General features: G+C 40.9%; 1 protein-coding gene across 1 annotated transcript in view; it reads left to right on the top strand.

Annotated features, from left to right (window-relative positions):
* ENTREP1 (endosomal transmembrane epsin interactor 1) overlaps positions 1–25512 on the top strand; it is a 32194-nt gene extending 6682 nt beyond the window's left edge. Inside the window, exons 3-11 of the mRNA XM_068423564.1 lie at positions 8710–8820; positions 10710–10838; positions 11603–11710; positions 11827–11945; positions 16405–16534; positions 17163–17238; positions 21034–21183; positions 22993–23282; positions 24316–25512. Coding sequence (XP_068279665.1) covers positions 8710–8820; positions 10710–10838; positions 11603–11710; positions 11827–11945; positions 16405–16534; positions 17163–17238; positions 21034–21183; positions 22993–23282; positions 24316–24522 — 1320 coding nt within the window. The 3' untranslated portion in view covers positions 24523–25512. The remainder of the gene's footprint in view (positions 1–8709; positions 8821–10709; positions 10839–11602; positions 11711–11826; positions 11946–16404; positions 16535–17162; positions 17239–21033; positions 21184–22992; positions 23283–24315) is intronic.
* Positions 25513–25816: the final 304 nt, after the last annotated feature.

The following is a 25816-nucleotide window of genomic DNA, read 5'->3' as shown; positions in this document are numbered from 1 at the left end:
GTGTAGGCCGTTTCTGTTTGTAAGTGAAATTTGAAGCTTTGTGGCTCCCAGTGTCTCGGAGGTGGGATTTGAAAAAAGGTTTTAAAGTGGGTGGTGTTTTGTTGGGTTTTTTTCCCCATACTGTCATTTCTGAAGACTTTTTCCAGGCCAAAGCAGTTGTTTAATTTTATGCAGCACTTATGGTCATCAGTGAGAAGTACCAAGGATCAGATATGTGACCTGTGGATGAATTGCTCTTTCTCAGTTGTGCATTGGTTGGCACAGGCAGAGCAAAGCAAGTTTTTTACTGGTTCTGTGGAGAGAAAGAGGAGCTTGGTGTCTGGGGCTGCCAATCTGGAAGAACCATATTTTCATGAAAATAAATGTAAATGCCATCTGTCTCAAAATGCCTGAGGCTTGCACAGTGCTCCCTGTTTCTATAATGCCAGGGAGCACTGTGCAAGCCTCAGGCATTTTGAATCTATAGTTCAACAACTATAGCATGTTGTTGCTATAGTTTCCTTTTGTCTGTTGTTTCTCTTTCACTCTTTCGTATTCTCCTTTGTATAAACTTTATGGGCCCTTCCTAGTTTTATTTAAATATGAAAGCGCCAAAGTCTTCCTGATCCTTTCATTTATACCAAATGATCTTTAGGACGGTCGAGTGCCGGAGCCGACTGCCCAGGGATGTTGTGCAGCAGATGGGGAAGTTCCTGAGATGAGACTAATTAAAGCCCTGAGCAGCCTGCTGTGATCTCATAGCTCACCCTGCTTTGACCAGGAGGATACACTAGAGTCTTCCCTAGCTCCCTTGCAGCCACAGTTACTCTATGATTATATGTTTCTATGAACCTGTATTTTTTTTTTAATTATTTGTATGTGTATTTTAGAGAGGTCTGACTTTTTGAAAGCCAGATTAGATCAGACTTCACATTGGGAAACATTTCTTTACTGATAGGGTGGTTAAGCCCTGGAACAGGCTTCCTAGAGAGGTTGTTGATGCCCCAAGCCTGTCAGTGTTTAACAGGCACATGCTTTAGCTTTTGGTTGGCCCCAAAGTGGTCAGGCAGTTGGACTACATGATTGTTGTAGGTCCTTTCCAACTATTCTATTCTATTCACAAAAAAGGAAATGAGCATTAAACACTTGATGAGGCTAAGGAAATCATGCATTGAACTGGCTGCGGTCTATCAAGGACAGATTGTTCCTTTCTGTGAGCATATTTATTTTGGGCTAAATTTCTGATATATCTAGCCTCCAGCTGAACATTTTCTCTTGGGAGTTATGAGGAGTTGTAGGAGTTGTAAAAGCAAGTTTCGTAAAGACCTAAGCAATGAGACTCCTTATACAGCCATGGCTTAGAGTTATGACATTCGTAACTTTAACTATACAATGCATTCAGGGCTAAAACATACTCCTTTTCCAGCTGTGCCTGCCCTCCCCTTTTTACTCCTTATGCAAGGCCCTTTGCACTTATTTCTCGTAAACACACTTCTAATGGATTCCTCGCTCCAGACTTTTGGACTGAATTCCTTTTCCCTTTGCCCGCACAGAGCCACCTCCCTGCTGTGAAGGAAGCAGAGATTGCACAGCTGTCTCCCTGACAGCCTTTAATTCAAGCAGGTGCCAGGTGTAAAAATGCCTTTATGCAGCAAGTGAGCTTTGTGGAAAAGATTGGTCACACAGGAAAGTGGTTTTATGAGATTGCTATTGAACCCAGATATCTAGCATGTTGGGTACCTGTGCTAGAGCCATGCCAGAAATCTGGGGAGTGACGTCAATTGCCATGTTTTATTTTTCAGCAACTTATGTCTGCATTTAATTGTCTTTATGCAGAGACTTTGGACTACGCTCAACAGTTCAACTGTAAAGTTTGTGGGATTAAGTGGTTGTTACTCTTTTTCATATATAGTTATTTCTCAATCTACAAATGCTCTCTTTTTCATAAGGAACGGCCTCTTCTCATCTTTCTTTTTATGCAGAGCTGTTTTAAGTCACTCAGTTCAGTTTCACAATTTCTTCAAAATGTGCAAATACCCCTTGGGATTCTTCATATGCATCCAAACCCCCCAAAATAGCTTTGTTTTCAGCCTAAGCTGGATAATTATATCTCAATTTCAATAGATCACTGTATGTACTAAAAGCTGTCAGATGTAGCAGTTAGGCTGTAATTAAGTGTAGATGGTTGAGCTCCATCATTTAGCCCTCTCTCCTTTCCAGAGCTGGGTTTTGAACAGAATTACAGTGACTGGTGAGTGCCACAGGCTTTGTCCACGAGGAGATGCTGGTCCTTGGAACAGTTTGTGATAGGCTTTATGCTTACGAACATGATAATGCTGTTTCTTGTGGCTTCCTGTATTATTTTTGGTTTTAATTGTTAGTTTGAAGTACTTAAGGAATTTCATAATGCAATTCACATTTATCTTTGACCCCTTTAAAAATACTAATTTTTCCTAAAAGAAACCTGTTTGCTATTCTGATTCAGGATTTCAGGATTTTCGTCTCCAAAACCTGCTAGAGTACACTTATTTGTCTGCAGCTCCTTTCCATAGTAGCAGTCTAGCTATTCCAGTAAAAGGCTGGTGTCTTGGCTCACAAAACATTTTTCTCCGTCTTCCCGCTTTAGGTGATGATTTCTCACTGCCTGGGTTTTTTTCTTTGCGAATGGCCAGGCTGTCCGATGGCTGCCACTTCAATCTGAGGCTTTGGTCATAGGGAAAAACAACTCAACTGTTTGGTTTTTTTCCTCATGATGGCAAGGCTCTGGTGCTGCTGGTGCTTGGAGAAAACACAGGGCTATGGTGTTGTGAGGAAGGAGCTGGGGACGGGCTGTCGTGTCCAAGGCAGAGAGGCTGCTGTGTTTCAGGCACTCATGTTTTTCCTCTGGAGGGGAGGAAGGAAGGGAAATCCATTAGTTACAGCTGTATTGGACCTTTAGTAGCACCATCTGTGAGAGAAAACCAGTCTTGGAGGGGTGGCTGTGATAAGACTTGTTAGCAAATAAAATTGAGAGTCACGTTTGTTGTTTTTTGCCACCCAGGCTGTTATAGTGTGGGAAGATACTAGGTAAATAATAGGTCCCAGAGACAGAGTACTGCAAGGTAAAATCAATTATAATCATATCTTTTGAAGGATGTTCTTGCAAGAGAGACTTGGCCTTCAGCAATGCAGCTGCTGAGAAGCTTTGGCTCTGAAATCTTACTTCGCTTTTAGTTGTCTGAGGCTTTTCTGTTCTGGGTGTCAGTTGCCAATTGACTTCGGAAGTCAGCTTGTAATGCTTATGCTCTGAAGCTGATTTTTCTTTCAGAGAAGAAGCTTCTTCCTGTACGTGCTTGTCAGAGTGTATTTAGAGGGGAAAGGGAAACTTTTGCTCCTGTCCTGGTTTCATTGGGATTTTGTTTCAGTTTGTGGCCAGCCATGGTGATCAAGGCCCTTAGCAGTTAAATGCAGGGCAGCTGACCCAGGCTGGCCCACAGGTGTATTCTATATCATTAACAACAAGTTGACTACAAAAGGGAGGGCTTGCTGGGGAGGAGTGGGTGCTGTTTTTGCTCTCCTTTTTTTTTCTGGCCTCCCTTTTTCCTCAGTGCTGATGATTGCTATTTCTGGACAACCTGCTGTAACTCTGTAGCTACGTATACTTTTGTGTGTTTTGTGTTAGCATTTATATTGGTTTCTTTATTTTATTAAATCTGTTTAATTTTAACCCACGAGTCTCCCTCTTTTTCCCAATTTCCTTTCTCAGTTAGGGAGGGGACACTGGGTGAGAGAAAAACTGCTATTGTTTAGCCCTGGGTGCAGGCTAAATGGAGACAGCCCCCCGAAGTTGTTTGGGTACTGACTCTCAACTGTTTTGGGCTCAATGTTACTCTTTACTTGTATAGAAGCTGGTTCCTTCCTCTCTGCTCCTAAACCCCTTCCTTTCATAGGGCTTTAAATCTTGTTTTTAACTGAAGGAATCTAGCTTCTTTCAGAAAGTATGTCAGTTCCGCCTTGTTTGTTTGATTGTGTATGCATCGAGGGCAATTTACATCTTCGATAGGCCACGCTTGCTGTATTAGCCTCTGTCCTTACTTGTATACCAGTTAGTCTAAGCCAATGCACTATGGGTTTGTTGTATTCCCAGGCACTGCATGGAGCCATACATGCTTTGCTGAATGCAGAAGCATTCTGCTAGTAAAGCATCCGTTCCATTCCAGTCACATACACTCTACAGGATTGCAACTAATTTGTACTTTTTAGGAGGCTTTCTGGTTGTGTGTGTTTTTTTTTTTTCCCCACAAACTGTAACAAAGACTTCAAGTTAAGCGTATTTCTGGTGGCTGCTTAGTGCTGGGTTCTGCTGCTAAAGGGAAGATTTAGCTGTGATCGTATGAAAAGTGACAAGAGTGCAAGCGTGCAGGAAGATACCAGGCTGTTGTGCTGGGTAGAGTGTAACTGTGGCAGCTGCGAGCACTGGGAAGCAGTTCGATACGCGCAAATGCGTGGGATCAGAAATCAGAGCGGATGCAGGCTGGGTGAACACGGCTCTGGCTTTCAGCTACCTCGAATGCTTTATGGTTCCACCGTTAGCTAGCGTGCCAGCTTCTGTGTCCATAGATCTGGTCAGCTTTCATGTAAAGGTTTGTGGGGTGTGACTTGGAAAAGTCCAAGCGACATCTTCAGCATGAGTTGTTCAATCTGGATCCTTCTCGTGTTTTACAGTGTGGATTTGAAACGTGTATTAGAAACTTTTCTCTTTAATTCAAAGCTGTTAATATTTTTAGTTTTATCACAAAAGTTTACAGATCTTTATTGGAAAACAGAAGAGTTTATGGAATTCAGGTGTTTATTTAAAACTTTGAAAATTTTGGAAGAATAAGTTTGTAGTAAACATTTTATTTAATTGAAAAATCTTATCAGAAGAAAAATATGTCCCAGCAGCTTTAAAATAAAGATTTTTTAGGGCTAGCTACTGCCTTCTTGATATCTGCAACTTGGCTGATTTGCATAGATTTAACCAAAATTTAATGTTCAGACCAAAATACTTAGTTCTGGTGCAAGAGAAGTGATGTTCTTAAATTTTAGCCCTGCTAGTAACAATATAAAGCAATGTGAACAGAAGCTGCATATCATGACCCTAACCCTGCAAAAAAAAAAATCTCTCCCTATCCATGTGCTTCACAATAAGCAAAGTCATTTGGCTTTGATGAGAATTACTGTGTGTCTGGATATTAGAAGTAAAATAGCTCAATGTTAACATCTTGGTTCACATGCAGGTCTCCACCATTAAGTCAATAAATGGTATTCATACAAAGGTTTTAAAGTCAGTCTAAGAAAATAAAAAGAAATATGATTTTAAGGGTGAGACTATGAAAAGCATTTAGAGAGGCTTTTAGCCTTTATAATCAGGTCAAAGTCAAGTATTTTGATTTATTTTCATTTATTTTTATGCTGAAAAAGCTTTTCTCTCATTCGTGTGGGGTGTTTTAATGCTGCATTTGAAGTATGTGACTTTTTTATTAAATGAATTAGTTTGTCTTTTACTTCTGTGTGGCTTTTTTTGTTGACAGTTGTGTTGCAGGTCTCCGTATGGTACAATAAATAGCTCTCACAACTGATAGAAAATTAATAAGGTCCCATATTAATGCTTAGTTAAGCCCCAGGGATGCAGCAGGCTTCCCTAAGCAGAGAGTCTGTCTGGCATATTGGACCCTCTGTTCCTCTCAGAAGGGAGTCACCTGTGACTATAACCTGTATTTTCTTCCTCATGGAGGTGGCTGTGATACGGGGAGTAGGCCTTTCTGACCTTGGCAACACCTCTGGTGTAGATGGACCATCATCCACATCATCCATTGACTGATCTTCCACATCCAGAGCCTCATATCTGTTGTACAGAGGCATCTGGAAAGTCGAGGTAGGCAAGGAGGGGGTTTGCCTAATGCCCCGAGTGTGGCCTTGCCTCCATTTGCTCCTTTCCTTTAAGCTGCTGCCTGTCTTGGTGGACAACAATCTGACCATGAGACAGCAAAGAGCCCTTGTGGCAAAGAAGGCTAATGGTGTCCTGGGCTGTGTTAGGCAGAGGCTTGCCAGCAAGTAGAGGGAGGTGTTCCTTCTCTTCTCCCCAGCACTGGTGAGGCCACACCTGGGGTTCTGGGCTCCCTGGTGCAAGACAGACATGGACATACTGGAGCAAGTCGAGTGAAGGGCCATGAAGATGATTAAAGGACTGGAGCATCTCCTGTGAGGAGAGGCTGAGAGAGCTGGGGCAATTCATCCTGGAGAAAAGAAGGCTCAGGAGGGATCTTCTCTATCTCTATAAATGGCTTATGGGAGGGAATGAAAAAGAGGAGCTTAGACCATTCTCAGTAGTGCTCTCTGACTGGGCAAGAGGCTATGGGCGCAACTGGCAACTGAAAAAATAGGAAATTCCATCTGAATGTAAAAGACAACTTTTTTGCTGTGAGGATGGTCAAAAACTGGTACAGGTTACCCAGAGGGGTTGTGAAGTATCCATCTGCAGAGATATTCAAAACCCAACTGGCCATGGTCTTCAGCAGCCTGCTGTAGATGACCCTACAGGTCATCTCCAAGCAGGGGATTGGACCAGATGGTCTCAGGAGGTTCCTTCCAACCTCAATGATTCTGTGAAATGCTGACCAGTGACGGAGCAGAAAGAAGAAGTATTTTTTCTCTCAACATTGAAGTACGATATATTCTATTGTCCACTATTGGATATGTAGTAGTGAATGTTATGGTTCAGATAATGGTAGTGGTTTAGAATGTATGTAGAAAACTTATTTTTATCTTTTGCCTCTGCAATGGGATTGTCTAAATATTAGGTTATTCAGTCAAAAATACACTACACATACAACAAAAAAACACATCAAGATTTCATTTTTGTATGCTAAAATTTATTAGAACGTAAATGTAAAAATTATTGTCCTTGTTTTGCATATTTATAATAATGTTCCTTTTCTTCCTTTTTCTTTGATTTTAACATGTTTCTTTAGAAAAAAATCTCTGTGATTTTTATCCAAGACTTTTTAGACAATTACATTAGGAGTCTGGATTTTATGTATACCTTTTCATATAGTTGTATACTGAATTGTTTCTATTGCAGCTTCTGTACCAAAGGATAAAACTAGTATGTGAATTTACCTTGTGTTGAGCAAGGAGTTAATTTAAAAAAAAAATGATTAAATTCTCTGTACAGAAAAACAAACGGCACTCAAAGTGGTTACTGACATTAAAAACCTCTTACCTGTGGTTTTATGATGTTTATAAAGCTGGAAGAAAGTACTGTTCCTCTTAATATTGATTGTTCTCAGTATGTCAAACACAAAGTAGTCCCAATCCTCTTCAGAGAAATACTAATAACTACTTTAATTATTGGGGTTTCTTTGAGGTTAAAACCTACCTTATGTGATAATGTTATGGTCAAGCTTCTGTAAAGCCTAATAGTAATGAGATATAATTTAAGGAATGAGCTTGCACAGTAATGCTCTTCGGCTCTTGTCCGTTCAGGAGTGATTATTTTTCCCTCAACCTCTGTAAACGAGATGTTAATTGGTGCAACAGCTCTGATTTATTTTTGGTCCAGCTTCCTAAGTAGCTAACCATGGTACGTCAGCTAAATTAATTTGGAAAGTGGTTGCTGTCTTTGTGCATGTTTAGGAAGTCCTTGTTGCTGGATCTGCTGTAAAGATATCTGGAGCAGAACTGAACCTGTGTCCCTTGTAATTTCCTTCTCTTCCTCAGCTTTTTGTCATCTCCTGCATTTTCAATTTAGGCTGTTTTGATGCAGAGGAACCTGAGTAAGCAGATTGTTATTAACGAGGATTCCTTTGGACATTGAAGACCTGATACTTTGTAGGACTGAGTGTGTAAAGTTTAAACATGTCAGGAGAAGAATCTCCTGTTTTCATTTGTCTGTAAAGTAGTAGTCTTACCTGAAATACAGAAAAAATCTGCATATATGAATTGGGACAGAAAAAGTTCTTACATGTGTTTAAAATCCATATCTCAAGTCTCTTGTAAGCACAGATTGCAAATTCTAAGGGCATACGTGAAAGTAGGACTTCATTTTATCCAGTGCTTCTGCTTGTCCTTTTTCAAGTACCCTATTACTCCTGCCATTGCTGGTCTTTCAGATGGTTTATAAAACTGAAGGTATTGCCCAATATGTGAATGGAAGTGTCCTAGTTTTAGTATCTGGGAGGAAATAAAATCACATAACCAAAGTCCTTTAAGTGTCTCTGTCTTCACTGTACTGGGACAAATGTTTTTCATTTATTTGTGCTGCAAAATAGTTTTGGAAATTCTATGCAGAATGAATGTTGTCTTAAGGTGTTTCCTCTTCAAGTTTCTTACTCATCTAAATGTGTTGAGAGGTACGCTTTGTGGAAGGATATGACATACAGTGGAAGTCGGACGGCTTGCAAATCATACTTTGCACTCCAGAAAAACCTTTAGCTGCCTGTACTTTTCAATAGTTGCATGTATTTTGTTACTGCACAACTAATGCAGAATAAGGAGAGAGAGAGAAGAAAAATGTGTTTGGAGTAACCATCTACTGGGTTAAGAAAAGAGACCCTGGGGCACTGAAGTCAGAGGGAGTTCTGAAAAGAAGGGGAGTGTCATTCCCAGCTGCAGTTTGGGAGTGGGATTTGCACTGTCATAGGTTCATTGAGTCGTGTTTGTGATATGATCCTGTTCCCACTGCTGTTAACTTTTGTTTTGCCGTTCCAGGCTAACCTATTTGTTCTTCTGTCTATCATCTGTCTTCTACTGAACCTGGCTGGATTTATATTAGGATGTCAAGGCGTTCAGTTTGTGTCTGGTGTACCCAGATGTGATTTGGTGAGCAGACATACTGATTTATACGTATTTCTTCACAGCTTGACACCTAAGCTTGCTGTGCTGGGATCACAGAATGTGCTACAGTAGAGATGCAAGTAATGCAGCTACGGTGTGGTGGGAGAAAAAAGAAAACTGTTTCAGGCCTTGATTCCATTCAAATTGTGGACAGACTCACTGAAATCCACAACAGTATTTTTATTGGTGTTCCTAAACACTTGGGTTTTTTTTGAATTGGAGTCTTTGTAAGTTCAGTTCCTAAAGCTGAAGACCCCCAAAGGATATGTTTAGCCAGGTTTTACTCTTCATTAGAAGAGCGTGCTTAGCCCAGAAATGGTTTTGTTTGACTTCATTCAGAGCTGACCTCTGTCTTCAGGCTCTGAAGACACAGCTGATTTGGTACAAGGCTTTCTGGACAGCTTTATTGGGCCACGTAAGAGGGAATCCCAAATATATCTTTAGAAAATCCCTCTTGTCAGCATTATACACTGATTTTAATGTCATATTGATTTAAGAACTAGGATAAAGGGTTTTTATAGTAATGTGACAAAGGTGAACTGTTGAAAAAAGCCTGAGTGGATACTTGTGAACTACCTACAAAAAGCTCAGTCAGTATAATCTGTGGGTGGGATTACTTTTCCTGGTTTGCTTCACCTGGTGAGGACAATTGTGTTGATACCTTACAGCAAGCATTGTGAGGAAAAAATTAAGGTAGATTAAATCATACTAGCTTTTCAGAACACTTCCACTGGAGGAAGAACCACTCTGCATGAGAAAGGACAGAATGCAGAAGGGTTTTTCTCAAACGGGCATCCTAAGAAGTAAAAGAATGTCTAATGATGAACCAGAAACCATGGAATAATTGAAATTGAAGGATATGGGGTCACTTGGTGATAAGGGTGATGATGTGTTAAGGCTTGAAGGACTTTAAGGGTTAATTGAAAGATCTTTGAATATTTATTTGCATTTGTTTATTGCTTCAAGAAAGCTATTTTTGGTTCCTTAACATACCAGTAGGTGTATTGCAGTGCGAGTCCAAGATTACAAGCACTTTGGCAATCTAGATTCGCCCAATATCAATGTACCGAAGCAGCACTGAGAACTGTTGATGTTATTTCAGATTAGACGGTTAAACTTTTCAGGAACTTCTGAGCCCTCTGTGGTTGGAAGCATAGGGTACACCTGAAAGGCATTCCTGATATCATAAATCATTCTGTAGAGTGGTTTATGTAGGTGGAAGACCTTTGACACTATGACTCTAGAGAGTTTGACAGCTAAAAAACCCAATTATCTCTAGATACAGAAACATTGAATTTCTACTTGAAAACTAAGATGACAACATTAATTTGAAAATTACAAACAATAGTGGTGCACAGATGTAACTGTTTGACTGGGTTGAAATTATAGTTGTGGGTTTCATTCCATCAGTAGAGATGCAAAATATACTTGTGAATTAAAGAAGACATGTACAGTCCATATACGGTGGCTTACCCATAGAATCATAAAATCATAGAACATCTCAAGTTGGAAGGGATCCATAAGGATCATCGAGTCAAAGAAAGAATTTCCAGGCTGCTATGCATTTGAAGGAGTTGATAATAATACTTAACTTGCTTAGTAATCAGTGCAGCTTTGAGTACAACTAATTTCTATTTAAACGTCTTGAACTTATCGGTAATGTTTCCTTTCAAATAAGAAGTATGCATATAATAGTTTTATAATGCGTGAATCATTGGCATACCAAACTGTAGAGATTTCATTTTACGAGCCTGTATTTCCAGTCCGCTTTGCGGTCAGAGGTATAGTTTAACACATAGGCTCTATATTATGCAAGTAAAAATGTTGTGTAAAACAGCTAATAAATTAAAAAGTGGAGTTTTCTATTTTTAAAGGAGGATATAGGTGAAAACAAGATCTGTTTCTGCTGTGGAGAATTTCATCTCACTAAATGCACTGGAGAAGAGGCTTCACTGAAGCTACACCCTGTGAAGTCGTGCAGTGCTGCTTACCTTCTTCTCAAGGTACCCTGTGCACACTGCTTAACATGATGGCTTTGATAATGTCCACACTTGTGCAACAGTGCAGTACTGAGGTGACTGCTGTGTTTGCTGTGAAAAATTCTGTTATCTTTGGTCTTCCACGCTGGCCAGAAGCTCTTCATGGTTCTCTAACAGGTTTGTTTTTTTTTTTTCTTCTCATCTCTGGGTTTTGACCAGTACATTGCTGATCCAATATGCAGTTCTTGCCCTTTCTGTGTTTTATGCAACTAAAACTACAGTTGAATTCAGACAAGATTGCATGCTAAATATGGTGTAAATTTTAGCTAGTGATTTGATGCCTTCACTGGTCTTTTAATCTTTTCAGCCTTTCTTGGCTTACAAATGGCTAAAATACAACTTCCAAACGGCATCATTTTCAAATATAAAAGTGCTTTAACATTTCTTCAGTGGTGATTATCTCACATCTGCATTTCCCACAGAAACGTTAAGAGGAAGGTTATAATTCTTGGATGAATAGATGGACTATAAATCACATCTGAGCAGTATTAAACCCTTCTGTATCTCTCTATCAGGACATACAATAGGACAAAACAAGCTTTTGCAAATTACTCCAATCTTGGAGATTACCTGTCCTGAAGACTTCATCACATATGTGTGTAAGAAGTAATTGTCATGGTCATCCTTGTGTTTTCTGGGGTTTTGTTTGTTTGTTTGTTTGTTTTACTTTGATGTTTACAAATACCTTGATTTAATCTTTTAATTTCCATAATCTTCATGTTCTTCAGAAAATTCTCTTTGCTCTGTGTGCCATGAGTGCTCTCACCACCACAGTTTGCTTGATAGCGACTGCCCTGTGTTACTTACAGATTTTTTCAACAAGAAGATCCTGCATGGTGAGTGCGAGGCGTCGCCTGCTGTAAATGTTGGTACTAACAGTATTATTAGATTACACAGTTCAGCGATTTTTTTATATCTCAGAAGGTTTTTAACAGAAGTTTCATTTGATTAGGATGAATCTCAGACTGAAGATGAAGATCATGTTTTGGATCCTGATGATTTTGTCCCACCTGTGCCACCTCCCTCCTATTTTGCAGCTTTTTATCCTTATACTCCACGAACAAATTGCAGGTAAATATCTACACTCTCTTCCTTTCTGTTGGTGTCTTTGGAAACACTGCATAATCATCTTTTTTTTTTTTAAGACCACTTTCGCTGTTACTAACTGGAAAAGCTTGATAACTTTAGGAAAAAAAAAAAAAAAAGAAGAAAAACCCTGTTGAGATAGGAGGCAGCATAAATACAGTATATGAGGGGTATATTTTTGTGGGTTTCAGTTTAGATTTTGTAGGAACTGTTTCTGCATAAGAAAATGCCACAATCTGACACGGTTGAAAACTTCTACAATGCTGTCAGGAGCAGGTGGGGGCAGCGATGGAGAGCTGGGCACAACCGCTTGGCAAGGCGTGTGCAAGAGAGACCCCTGAATGGTGGCCTGGCCCCCCACAGACCTTCCTGCCAGCGTAATTCGCCTTCTCCCTCTTTGGCAATTAGGGCTGACTGAAGGGTATGTTCTGATGGTACTGCTAGGCCAGGTGATCACTACCCTTATCTTGGGATTCTGGTGTGAGCAATCAGGCAGGGTTCACATGTGGTGTTACTGCTGGGGTCCTCTGCAGTGACAGCTGCAGGATGGAAGAGGAGTGAGAGTGAACACAGGAGGATGAGCTCACATATTGGAAAGAAAAGGAGGGTAGCCACAAGTCACTGTAATCTCTTCCCCACCCCCCCTTTTTTTCTAGTTCATTACCACAAAGATGACGGAAGAAGGGTTTGGAGGAGGATAAAATAATAGCCGTATGAATTTTCTTGTGAGTAAGAGAAAATGTGCATAAAATTTTTATGTTGCAGAGGGCTGCTGCCTTTGCTATAATTAGTCATATGAAACATTGAATGTAAATTTGGTGGGGTTTTTTTTTTTGGTGTTGTTTTGAAGAAGAATGGGGCTAAAAAACCTGTAGCTTGTCCATTAAGCATCAACTCTGTTATTTTGCTGTACTGGGACTACTAGTGTCTGTATTTCTTGCAATTCAGTGGCAACTTCTGTGTTTTGTTATTCTTTATTCTGTGAACACACAACGTTTGTACGTAAAATATCATGATGCTCAAGCAGACTGTATCGCTCTACCCTTGTTTAAAACTCCTGCTTTTTGCATTGTGCAGGACCATTTAGTTTATTTCACTATTTCATTGGAAATAGTGTGCATGACTTTCAAGACTCCATGGTCCTTGCAGAGGTAATTACAGATCCTGGGATTACCTAGAAAATGGTAACATGGCACAGGAATAGATTTTAGAATTAAAAAGTCATCTAAAATGCCAAAGACCAGGGCTGAATTCCAAACATTACTAAAAACCTCCTATGTGAGTCTTGGTTCACGATAATTATGAGAACAGAATGGTGTGCACAGTGGTCTCTTTGGAAGATTATTTATTGAAATACGCTTGTCACAGTTCCCCTGCTTTAAAATGGGCCTGTCGCTCTTTGTCTGGCTTGTCATTCTTGATGATTATCTCCTTCCCAGCAGCCGTATTTCTCTTTGTCTATTTTCATCACAGTAGGGGCTGCTGAACAATATTTGAGGCTTCTGCGGTCTAATAGTGGGTAGCTACCTTGCCTGTGACTGCGTTAAAACTTGTTGATAACGTTTAAGTGATGGTGGTACCTTTCTGAAGTCAGGCTACTTGTTTCAAGGTGCTCAGGGTAGTTATGCAGCAGTGCAGAAGTTAAAGCAACAGACAGACTTAATTTCCGTTCTTGGCAGATGAGGACATATGACTCACCCCAGGCTGGATCCAGGGTGTCCAGCAGAGCAGCTGAGGTGGGACCTGGCCTTTTCTCACTCAGCCTCCTCACGCTTCTCCCTCCCCTCCCTGCCTGGTCTGTACCTTGAACACCATGCTGCATCCGTGACCTGGCTTTTTGTGCCAAGCTCCCACGGACCCCGCATCCAAAACCTTTGTGCGAAAGGAGTTGCATCCAGGGTGGTGAGCCACCATCTGCAAGCCGCACCTGGGGCGACTCCAAAACAGATACATCCCTTTGAGAAAGGAAGCACTGCGGTGATCAAAACGTGCCAAGGACATGTTTGGAATGGGTAGCTGTTTTCCTCCACCCTTTGAATTGCAGAGCCAGAGGCACTGCTAGCAAACCCAGTTAATTGGTTTGTTCATTTGTTCATGGGAAAACTTTTACATTTGTCTTATTTAGTGGTCGACAAAACAAACTAGCATTACAAATGTCTGGTCAGCTCCTACCTCTAATCTTGTTATTTCATAAATAAGGAAATAGCAATTAAGTTATTTTTCAGAATTGGCCCAACAACATTAACAGTTACAGCTGAGTTCCCACATGAAGAGTAAAATACGAAGTGTTATAAGGCATGTGAATTTAAAGGAAGAGGCAATCCATGTGGGGAAGCAAACCAATCACCTGGGGTCTAGAAATCTATCCCAGTTCAGTTTAAAGTGCTGTTTGGGGACTAGAGGCTTTTGCCAAAATGCAAATCTGCTTATCCAAGTTGTGTGTTATTAAATTCAGTATATGTCTCAAATTGGACCCGTATGCTGATGACAGTCGTTTCTTAACCATTGAATGTATTCCTGTTATTGAAACGCGAAAGTTTCTGGGAGGCCAAAGCCCTGACACTGTTATTTAGCTGAAGTACAAGTGCAGAAGATGGGTGAGAGGTGGCCAAGGATGCACCTTCCCCCCACTTCAGTGTCCAGCAGCGGTACAGAGCTTCTCCACAGTCTGGAGCAGTCTCTTGGCAGTGGGGTTCCCTGAAAAGGCTTTGACTCCTATTCCCTACCTTCCTGTATCATCACTTCAAAAAGCTGCTGGCTTTTTGACTAACAGAAGAGTTAGCCTTGCTTATGTAAAAAGAGAGAGTGGAAATTAAGAAATAAAGAACAGATTGACAAACATGCATGTCCTGGAAATGACTTTAGTATTAAGGAACTTAAGGGAATGCTTTTCTAGTTGCATGTTCTGTAATAAGTTCTAACATGATCTAATTCTGGTATGCAACATTAATTTTCAAGGTGTGACTGAGCTGGGTAGGCCAGATGAGGCATGTTTAAAAAAAAAAAAAACAACTAAGGTTCAAGAAATATGTAATCTCGTGGCCTACACAGAGTGTAAACTCAGCACGAATGTACTGGAAAAACGTGAAGAAGTAATGTCAATGTAGCATCCATCTCCATCGTACTCCAAAATTATTCTGAAGCTTTTAGGGGCAGATGAAATAGGCTGAATTTAAAAACTACTTTAACATGTTATACTTCCCCTGTTTTAAAGATTAAAAAAGCAATGACCAGTTACCAAAATCTTTTTTCTTTTCCTCAAATTTCTCCATGCGTTACTTCTATTACCTTGATAGGAGCCTTTCACAAAAGCGCTCCCCAGTTCTCTTTTTGGACGTTTTGTTCTTTTCCTCTGTAAGCAGCCTTACATAGGCATTTCCATTCACTCTGCCCTTTCCTCTCACCTTGCAAGAAAATAATTTTCACAGTCATCTTTGTTCCCTCCAGCCAGTGTCCAGAGAAGCCCTAAACTCTGGGAGGAAGGACTTGCTGTTGTGTAACGTTTCTTTGTGGAGAGATCACATCCCTTACTGATAGCTGTAAGCCTGACATGGGTCCAGAGAGCAAAACACATGGACTTCTGTGTGTTGCTTGAGGTTCCTGCTCAGTAGTAAGTCAGCACTTTAAAATGTAATAAAAGGCAGAGAAAAATCGAGATGCTTTGGGTCACAGACTTCTCTGAAGATTGTGCAGGGAAGGTCCCCTTGGCAGCTCTGCTGTCGACCACCACACTTTGTTCCAGTCTTAGTGGGGTAATGTAAACTTATGTTACCAAAATTGTCATTTGCCAAAAAGTTTCTCCAGGCACTGTTCTGATTTCTTCCCTCTCAGAGCTACCTCCTAAGAGGAAGATGGTACAGCTAAAGGTCCTTGGGATTTCTGCTGTATTTAAGGCTTCAGAGAGCTCTTTGAAAACTAAGAAGTAAGGTTAACCATGAGGTACATTTGCCTTATACAAGCCTCTGTGAATTGATAAACTATAGTATTCTTAGTCAAGCATAATCAAAAAATAGCCTTTAGCTTGAGTTTACCTTTTTCTGTGCAGCTGTATCAACATACAGCATTATCTTGAATTTCAGTTATAATTAAGAATTTAGTAGCTCACAAAAATGAGAGCTAGGCTGTTGCATTTTGAGTGACCACCTGTATTTGAATTTCTTGACATAAAACTGAATCTCTGAAGTAAAACTGAAATGGGTTCTTAGGTGCAGTATTGCCCAAAGACATTTGAAGCTCTGGTGAACACATTGGAGAGGCACCTCCTAAGGAGCAATTTCCTGCCATCTGGGAAAAGCTCTTGCAGCTCTTGGAGACTTCATTAGCTGTGACTTAGATTCCAAAATCTGAGCTGGCACAGGAAAGCCAGTGGAGTTTGGTAGCAGATGATGTTTTTCTGCAGCTGGAAAGCTGTACCGACGGAGTCACTCGGTGTTGTTTGTTGCAGGATGCTTGGCTCTGATGTGATTCCATTGCCCCATATTTATGGAGCGCAAATCAAAGGCATTGAAGTGTTCTGCCCTCCAGACCCACCTCCTCCTTACGAAGCTGTGCAGAGCCAGAACAGCTCCGAGCAGGTATGGCCCACAGGAGTTCAGTGTAACTTGTTTTTCTGCTATAAAGGTAAGGTTGCAGTGAGGCATGGTAAGCATAAGTCAGGTATCTTTTAATTTCAGAATAGCAGGAGAATATGTTTGGTTACAAATGTGGCTTGCTGTAAATTTCACTGAAGATTTTAGTTAATCACTTACCTTTAGAGTTGAAAAGTTTTCCCCAGTTGGAAAACTCTGTCCGAGCATGGGAGAAGGAGAAAATACAATGTGGAGCACACCTGTTGCTGGTTATTCTAGAGGACTCCTGTGCTGCCTCCTTGCTTTACTTCCCTTGTGGACCTCTACTCCTCCCATGTAGGACTAGGTCAGGGTTTTGCCATGCTCACTCATCCCTTTTCACTGGTGTTTTCAGAAGACAGTATTTTCTTTTTCCCAGAAAATACTCAGCAGGGTAAAATTGGCTGACCTGGATGATAAACGTTAATTTTAGGCATTCACTGGTCTTGGTTTTGCAGTGGGATTAAACACATATCACAGTCACTGTGCAGTTAAGCAAAAGTGTTCGCTTTCTAAGCTGGATGTTGCAGTTCTTAAGAAGTACCATAAAAAAGATGGTGGCTTGTAATTTTTCAACTTTTCTGTTTTATTCCAGGAAGGTGCACTACAAGTAAGTGTTGTGGAAGTTGTTGTTGATTTGGGGAAAGTGAGTGACAGGCAGGCTTCTCAAGGTAAGAAGTAAATTTTAAAGTTTGTTCTAGAACAGTTCTATCCAGCCCAGCTGACTTAATGTAGCAGGAGCATTATTATTTCTTTGAAAGGCAGCTACCATATTGCAAGCCAGAGATATAGAATCGTGATTGTTTTGGGCAGTAGGAGTAGGGATTAATGTTTAAAATACATAAAAAATTGTTTGCTCTTTAGATACAAAAAGAAAGATGTATTTCCTTCTTAGTAATCTACAAGTTAGTTGTTGACTCTACGTCCATACGTTGTAAGAAATCATGTCCAGCTCCAGTGCTTCCATTTCTTTTGTGTGCATGATGGTGCCTATTGACATTTTGTTGCTGATAAAAAAAGGAAAAGGATAAAATAATGCTGTACTGAATTGAGCTAAACGTGGGAATTACTCTATTATTTGGCCTGCACCAGAAGAATTACTGAATAGTTTCTGCATACCGGTACAGGACATAGCTAGACTATATGTAGAGACCACATCAGGCTTTGCTCAGCATTGTTTTAGAAAACGGTGGAAATGGTTCCAAGTTGGTTGCAGCCTAATCTTTGTTGTGGTGTACACTTGCAGTTAAACATTATTGGCTCCCAGATAAGTCAAAGGCAGCTTTTCCAGTACAGCCCCAGTGAAAATCTGTTCTCCTTCTCATTTGAACTTGCCATTATGGGGCAGATTGCCTTTTCTGCAACAGATGGCTACGTGCTTATCTGCACAATGTTCACACCACAGGAATACAGAGAGTGAAGGCACTTGGGGGCGGGGGGAAGCCCCAAATCTTTCATTTGACTGTGGCTTCTCTTCTGCCAACCTACTTCTCAAGCTATAGGAACACTTTGGTGTGAAGTTTATCAGTTGAAATTGTCCCTACTAAGTGGTGGCAGAAAAAAATGTTTTTTGTATAAAACCATACTTTAACCAAATAACAAGTTTTTCAAAGTTCCTTTACACTCTGGCAGTCTGCCTGAAACCTCTGAAAACAAGCCCTTGGATGGTTCTGATATCTCATCCGTTGTTATAACCAGAAAGAAGTTCAGAAGAGTTGTAGCAAAAATGTTTAATTCTTAAGGACTTCTTATTGATAAAACTGCTGTTGCTTTCTCTGGGCATTTTGAGCGGAAATGAAAATAGGATATCAAACATAAGGCTGCATGGTGACTGCTTAAAGTTATGAGAACAGAAAATCGGAAAAGAATGCTATAGAAAGTGCAGCTGTGTGAAGGAGAGTTGGGAAAGTTTTTTTTTTTAAAAAAAAAAACTGTGATGAGGCATTGTTTGAGGTATTGCTTGTATTTAAAAACTTTCTTTGTAAGCAGGCATACCTGAGCACGTGTGATAAATTGTACCCTCCTCCCCATCTTTTTAACTGGTTTGTCCATCTTTTTTTTTCTCCTCTTTTTTTTTTTTTTTTTTAATAAAAAGGCCTCTAAAGAGACATTTAAATCTCAGCCTGGCTGTTAAATTCAGATAAAGAAAAAAGTGAGCATCTTAAAAAAGATCATTAACACTGCTGCTTCTAGATGCCAAGGCTTCCTAGAGGCAATGAATTTAAGAAAAGGAAATATGCTGAGCAGTACCTCTTCCTTTGTTTATATTTGGGAAGGTGTACTGGGTCTGGCTGGGATGGAGTTAATTTTCTTCATAGCAGCCCATACGGTGTTGTTTTGGATTTGTGACCAAAGCAGTGTTCGTAATGCACCAATGTTTTAGCTCTCGCTAAGCAGTGCTTGCGTGGCAAAGAGGCTTTGCTCCAGCTCTTGCTCTCCTCTTACTCAGCAGCACGTAGGCTGGGGGTGGGCAAGAGGCTTGGAGGGAGGGGATGCAGCTGGGACAGCTGACCCCAACTGACTAAAGGTATGTCCCATGCCATGTAACATCATGCTCAACACTAAAGTTTTGGGGGGAGTTTTCCAGGGTTGCTGTTGCTCAGGGACTGGCTGGGCATCAGTCAGCTGGTGGTGAGCGATTGCTTTTGCATCACTTGTTTTTCTTCAGTTTGTTTTGTTGTTTTTTTTTTTTTTTCTCATGCCACCACTGCCCCCCTCCAGCTTTATCTCAACCCATAAGTTCTCTCACATTTGCCCTTCCAATTCTCATCCACATCCTGCTGAGGGGGGAGTGAGTGAGCAGCTGTATGGGGCTGAGCCATGGCAGGAGGGAAATACAAAATGAAGGGATACGTTAGAACTGTGGTGGAGTAACTCCATGGGCTGTCTCAGCTGATGCAGAGTAACAGTCTATAAATAAAAGCTGAACTTCTGCTTTATGCCGGTAGTCTGTCGTGCCAGAGCATTTGTGTATGACGCCGTGACTCCCTTGGCATCGTCATGACTGATCGACTAAGTGTAGCTCTTGACAGAAGTTAAAGCTATGCACTGCTCTCTGCCAGCAGAACCGGGGGAGTCCTGGCTGCCAGCTGCAGGTGGAGCTGTCAGCTTCTCTGTGCCTGACTTCAAAAGCACTCCTGCGCAGCAAAATGGGACTTTCCCTGCTGACTCTAGTAGGAAGACATGTAACCTTCTGCTGATGGCTGTGGATGCTTGACAGCTGCTCTAGATCATCACATACTAGATATATGCATTTCCAGTACACACCAGCTTAAGCCAGTTCTCTCTGACATCTAAAACAATCAATATTATGAAGAATTACCATAAGATCATGAAATTGGTTCATTCATCTGTTTAGAAATTAAAAAAAAGCAACTTCTCTAGAGTACCAGCAGCACTGTACCTCAAGGACTGGCTGCTAGCGCAACTCCACTGGTGTTAAAAAGTTTATATTGGTGATGTATTCTTTAATCCTTCTTGATTTTTGATCTGCTATGCTTTGCTGCTGGGTGGTACCTCCTGACTTTCTAGGCTGGTATCTGCTTTGTATAGGTTGTGTCACTGTTTCTTCTTCTTAGAGATTCTAGATTGCATTTGTGTGGGAGACAAGGTGCTATGCTCAAGAAGTACATATTATCCAAGCCTTCATTTTCTTGAATGCTCCAGTCACCAGCACATTTCTGTTAGAGCAACAGCACAAACATTTGCCATGTTCTGAATAAAGACTGTTTACGTTAATTTGGTTTTTTGCTCTTGTGTGAGCAAGAACATTGTTTTCCGTAATATGCCAGTTGCCATCAGGTGGAGGTACAGAACCAGGCTTGGTAAGAAATACCAATACTTCATCCTGTCCTGTTCACTAAAAGGCAGTTGTGGGAATCACAGCGTATAATTTCACCCTAAGGAAAAGGAGGAATGTTGATTAATTGGAAAGATGAAACATATTACAAGAATTCAGGAAAATCTTTATTTTAATAAAGAACTTCACGAAACAAGATTTTTAATTCCCTTATAGGGACTGGTGACTGATTTACAAGCTACCTAATTGCAAACAGCCACTGATGTCTGTGACCATATGCTGTCATATCTTGGTACAACTGCTTGTATGCAGGAGGATTTCAGGCTCTCTGAGATTTACTTTTCTCTCTAGGAAAGCTGTAGCTCCCTTCTCTCTGATCAGGTAGTTTAGGGTGAGATTTATACTAGGCAAAGCTCTGTGTTTTTGCTACTCCAGTTGCTTAAGGCTGAACAGGTTTCTGCACATGTTTAAGCAGGCTTTAGACCGGTGTTACTGGTGAGTGTGGGTATATGCACACGTACAGGCACCTCCAGGCTTTTTTGTCCAATCATTACAGATTTGCAGGGGGGGCCCAAAAAAAATCAGTAATAATCTCTAGTAACAACTTCTACAGATCTGATTTATTCTGACTGCTTTTCCTTCACCTTTACTATTCCTGATCACTCAGGTGAAGAAATTCCTGAGTCTTCCAGCAGAGTGAGCCGTTCACCTTCAGATGCAAGCCTGGCGCCTGCAGAAGGAGCCTGCAGGAGAGCTTTCTGTCCTGTGTGGAAACAGTCTGAAAGTGACCCTGTGCTGCACTGCCGGTTGCTTCAAGGTGACGTGATTTTCTCTGTCAGTGCTTATGTAATGAGTCCTTAAAAGAGCATTTGTCAGAAGGTTAGTGCCTTGAACCTAGTACGCGCAGAAATCTGCTGCAGTCTCCCAACAGAGTACCACGTTACAGCAGTTTGTGCTTTGCCAAATCTCCTCCACCCAACACCTGAATCTTGCTGCTCTTCAGGCTTTCACATCTAGAAACAGGGTCTGTAGCAGACATTGCTAGTTTGGGGAGCAGGAAGGGATGGTGGAAAATGAGGAGGAGGGAGTACGTAAGATTTCTCAGTGTATTCGTACACTGGCATCTAAAAGCTGGCAAGGGCAGTTGTCAATGTGAACAATTTAAAGCAAAATTAGCTTGGGTATTTGGTATTAGCCTATAAATTTACATCCCTTTTCTCACTCCTCATAGCATCAAAAAACCCCCAAAACTCAACACAAAAAACCCACAGTGGAGAGCTGATGAAGTCTGTCACAGCTCCTTTGGTGTCAGTGATCCAATTCAGTTGCTGTGGGAAAACCGCTAGTGTGACTGCAGAGTCCTTGATTCCATTGACAGTCTTAAAAATCCACCAGTCGAGAGTCTTGCAGTTTTTATTAGAGGATATTGGAATCCCTGTAATAGCTTCTGATATATATTAGCAGTCACAAAATGTAAGTGGGGAGCGGGCATGTTAGTAACAACCATTTAGTGTGAATATTGGGACCATGCCTATCTGGATTACACTTACTATTTTGTGGAATTTTTTTATGTCTCTGCTACATTATGTGTTTTCTCTTTTCCTCCTATCAACTTCCACCACAGCACCCCAGAGAATCTGCTGCTGAAGCAATAGTTACATGATACAGAGCCTATTCATAGCTGTGAAAGCAGTCAGAAGCATGTGGGTGCTTTAGGCTCTGTGTAACTTGAGGTTAGGTCTGTTCAGCACTGGACCTGAGAGTTAAATACATGAGTGCTGCAGAAAGCAAATTCAGCTGCAACAGAACAACAGAAGTTGCTTCTAGTTAGTTAGTGCTGCTCTTGCTGGAAAGTTTTGCGTCTCCTCCTGGTATTTTTGTGTTTGGCGTAAAGCCAATGTTAAAGTGCTTCTTGAACAACCTGTAGGTGTTCTCATTTACTTTTTTTAGCAGGGCTAAAAATTGATGATTTTTATTTAGACCAAAGGCAGTGGGTTTTTATGTAGACCAAAAGCAGTGGAATTGATTCCCTGCTGCTCCTTGTTTAGTCCTTGCAAGGTAATTTTGAATGTTGGTTGGTTTGTTTTTTTTTTTTTTTTATTACATTTCCCCTTTGTAGTATTACTAGCTTCCAGCTTGACAATCAATTATTTTCAGATATTTTGTAACTAGCCCTCTTGACTGCTGGACTGGAAGTTCCAAAGAGTTTGGGAGATATCGTAAAAGCCTTCAAGCTTTGCTTAACCTCCTTTATGTAACTGTATGTTAACATTAACGCTCAATGCTCATTTCAGGTCTATTCACAATGGAAGCAAAACAGAAAGGAACCAATGTACACAAAATAGCAAATAGCTTTCCCAGAAATGTCCCTCCAGACCCCTTGACATGTGATATGCACTCAACCATAGCCATGTAAGACTATTTTGCAGGCGTTTTCTCTGGTGTAAATCCAATACAGAGTGAGCCTTGCGTGCCACCCTGACCATGCCACACTGCTGAGTTTTACATGGTTAAACCGTGCCCTGCATTATCACTGAGTCAGGATTGAAATCTCAGGGGTTACTTGTTGAGCAACAGTACTGTGAACCAAGTGGGTTGTTTTGCTTTGTTTGATCTTTGTCTTCAGGGGCAGTGGTCAGCTGTGAAGCTGCAACGCAGACTGAAGTAAAACCACCACTCTGCGCTGTCACCCTGCGAAAGAGTTTGAGAGCAAGAGCTTTGAGGGGAAGACCCCGATCTTTGATAGACTACAAGTTCTACACAGACACTAAACAGCTTGTGGCATGGATCCTAGAGCAGTCCTTCTGCAGCATGAACCCTGACATACACGAACTGGTGGAAAACATAAAGTCTGTTTTAAAATCAGATGAGAAACATATGGCAGAAGCTATCACCAGTGCCACCTTCCTTGAGCAGGTAGTTCTGTTGTATTTATTGGGTGATGTGGAAACCCAAGCTGACCTCGGTTTGGGAGAGTTTACATTTGCCACTCTCTGTGTCAAAGTTTTTGAACCCGATTAGCTTCCTCTGGAACTTTAGTTTTATTTAGGGAGCGTGCAAGAGGCTGTGCCGCTACGATGTCTCTTGCTCTATCAACCACGCTGCCAGGAAGGTTTTCAGAAGACTGAATACGTGTGTATTTAAAAGCTGAAGGAGGTGGTCTTCTGTGATAGAATAATGAACTGTAAATAACATGACTGCTTTATACTGAGTGTGGCAGGGGAGAGGGAAGAGAGGCTATAAAGCATTTACTATTATAAAGTGGAAGGAATGAAGACTGACAAGGAAATTTTTATGTAAACCCATTAGAAGCAACTTTTTGTAATTGGAATGAATATTCAAAAGTTTCAGACTTTATAGACTTCATCAAACAAATGTTTTGGTAGTTTACAGACCATTTGAATAGATGAGTTGATTCGCGCATGGTACAAGTGATTTGCTGTGACAGCTGGTTGTGGTTTGAGTTCTCATGCAAAACACATCAAAGACTGTAATTTAGGCTCTGTAGATAAAGTGAGATTTCCCACTGCAGGCTAGAGGCAACAAAAGCCTCAACAAATTTGACAAACAGCTGAAAAAAAAAAATTCCCTATGAGAATTTAATTTATCCCAGTGGCCTGAAGGTTATTACAGTGCAGTGGCTTCTGCAGGAAGCAACATCTAGATTTCTATTAAGTAATACCTGGCATGCCATGGTTTGGAGTGAGCTAATTCTTGTGCAGCATTAAAAAAAAAAAAAAAAAAAGGACAACACTCACTCCTTTTCCCAAATGGGATTGCATTTCCCATCCCTCCTTGACAAATGGCAGTTTTAGTCTCAGCTGCTTAAATTATTCTTTAAAAATGACAGAAGTACAACTAGATTCTTCCTAGTTGGGTAAGAAACTTTTAATGGAACAAAAGCCTGAAAACATATCTGATTTACATTTTTTTTTTTTCCCTTTTAAAGATGATGGCACCTGCCCAGCAAGCCATGTCATTGAGTGCCTGTGTGTTACCTTTCAGAAGGCATCCTGGATTGCTGCACCTGGAGAGCTGTGGTGACCTGAGTACTTTCACCACAGAGGAAGATCAGCCAGCAGAGAGGAAGATCCAGAAATCAGAGCATGAACGGCCTCACAGTCTTATTGGGGTTGTCAGGGAAACTGTACTTTGAGCTGGTTTTTGTCTTTGAGCTGGTTTCTGTTTATTCCTCAGTAGAGCCCTTCTGTCAGACATACATGCTGCACAGGAAAATAATCTCTGACAAGTGGGTGGAAGAGTGTGTCAGTAGCCTGTTTTTTCTATACGCTCACACTCAGACTCCTAAGGGGAAGCTCCTTCTACAAAGCAGATTGGAAGGTGGCCTTTATTGGGCTCTCAGGTGCAACTAGTCTGTTTGTGACATAGTGCTGTCCTGTTGCATCTCTCTAGTCTATCATTACTTAGGGTGGATTTGCTTTTTTTACTCAACTTAGAAGAGAGATGGCAGAATGGCTCTATGTGTTGGTTTACCGGGGTGAGGCAAGGACAGTTAACGCATGTGTGCACTTTGTGTCTCATTGGAGAACGGGGACGGTGTGAATGCCTGTGTTCATCTGGTGTGCATTACTGTAGCTCCACTGATATTTTTGTTTGTTTGTTTGGGTTTTTGTGCTGGCATATAGCAATTTACTTCCTAGCAGAGGTGCTTGTTATGTACCAGCTGCCATCCACGCTGGAAGTATGTATGCAGCCATCTCAAATCTTCTGCAGCCATGCAGGTGACTACCTAACATTTTTTTGGCAATCTTAACCACTATGCCACAGTGACCCACGAGTTGAAAACCTCTGGCTAATAAACAAACGTATACGCCAGTTGGCTCAAGCTGTTGACTGCAGATAGTTTGTTAAGGTCTGTTCTACATGTATGCTGCTAATGTGGAATACACTAAGTATTTCCAGAGACTGGGATCAGGCACACAAATTTTATTTGCAAGGCTAGTTGTAGCCTTCTGTGTCTCAGCAGGATGGCTACATATTCCTGCTGCTATTTTAATGATGAAGCTTCATTTAAAAATTATTAAACAGCTTTCCCAATGAAAACCAAAAAGCTTTAAAGTGAGTTTTACTTAGGCTTGTTCAGAAGTTGAAACTGTGCAGTATCATGTGACTCACTAAAGATGATGATAACTTGAATAAAATAAAATGCTTGTCTCTATACTGGCATTGGTGTTTTTAATTTTTCCCATCTAGTAGTGGAAATACATTAGGGGTATTGAGTTTGCTGGAGCACTGGCATATTGGTACGTTTTGCTCTCAGAATTAAGAGCATAGCAAATAAAAATTGAGGGTTTTTTGTCTTGGAGAAGAAAGAAAACACCACAAGACCCCACTGCTTCGTTTTGCTAGCTTTTACCTCAGCTCTGTGAGGTGTTTTGCAATTCCATGACATTTAAAACTCTAACTCTTCTTGTTACATGCATCATCTT

The sequence above is a fragment of the Nyctibius grandis genome, chromosome Z, assembly GCF_013368605.1.
Source record: "Nyctibius grandis isolate bNycGra1 chromosome Z, bNycGra1.pri, whole genome shotgun sequence".
Classification (NCBI taxonomy): Eukaryota; Metazoa; Chordata; class Aves; order Nyctibiiformes; family Nyctibiidae; genus Nyctibius; species Nyctibius grandis.
The sequence above is the reverse complement of the archived record's forward strand: the minus strand, read 5'-3'. Positions and strand labels throughout refer to the sequence as shown.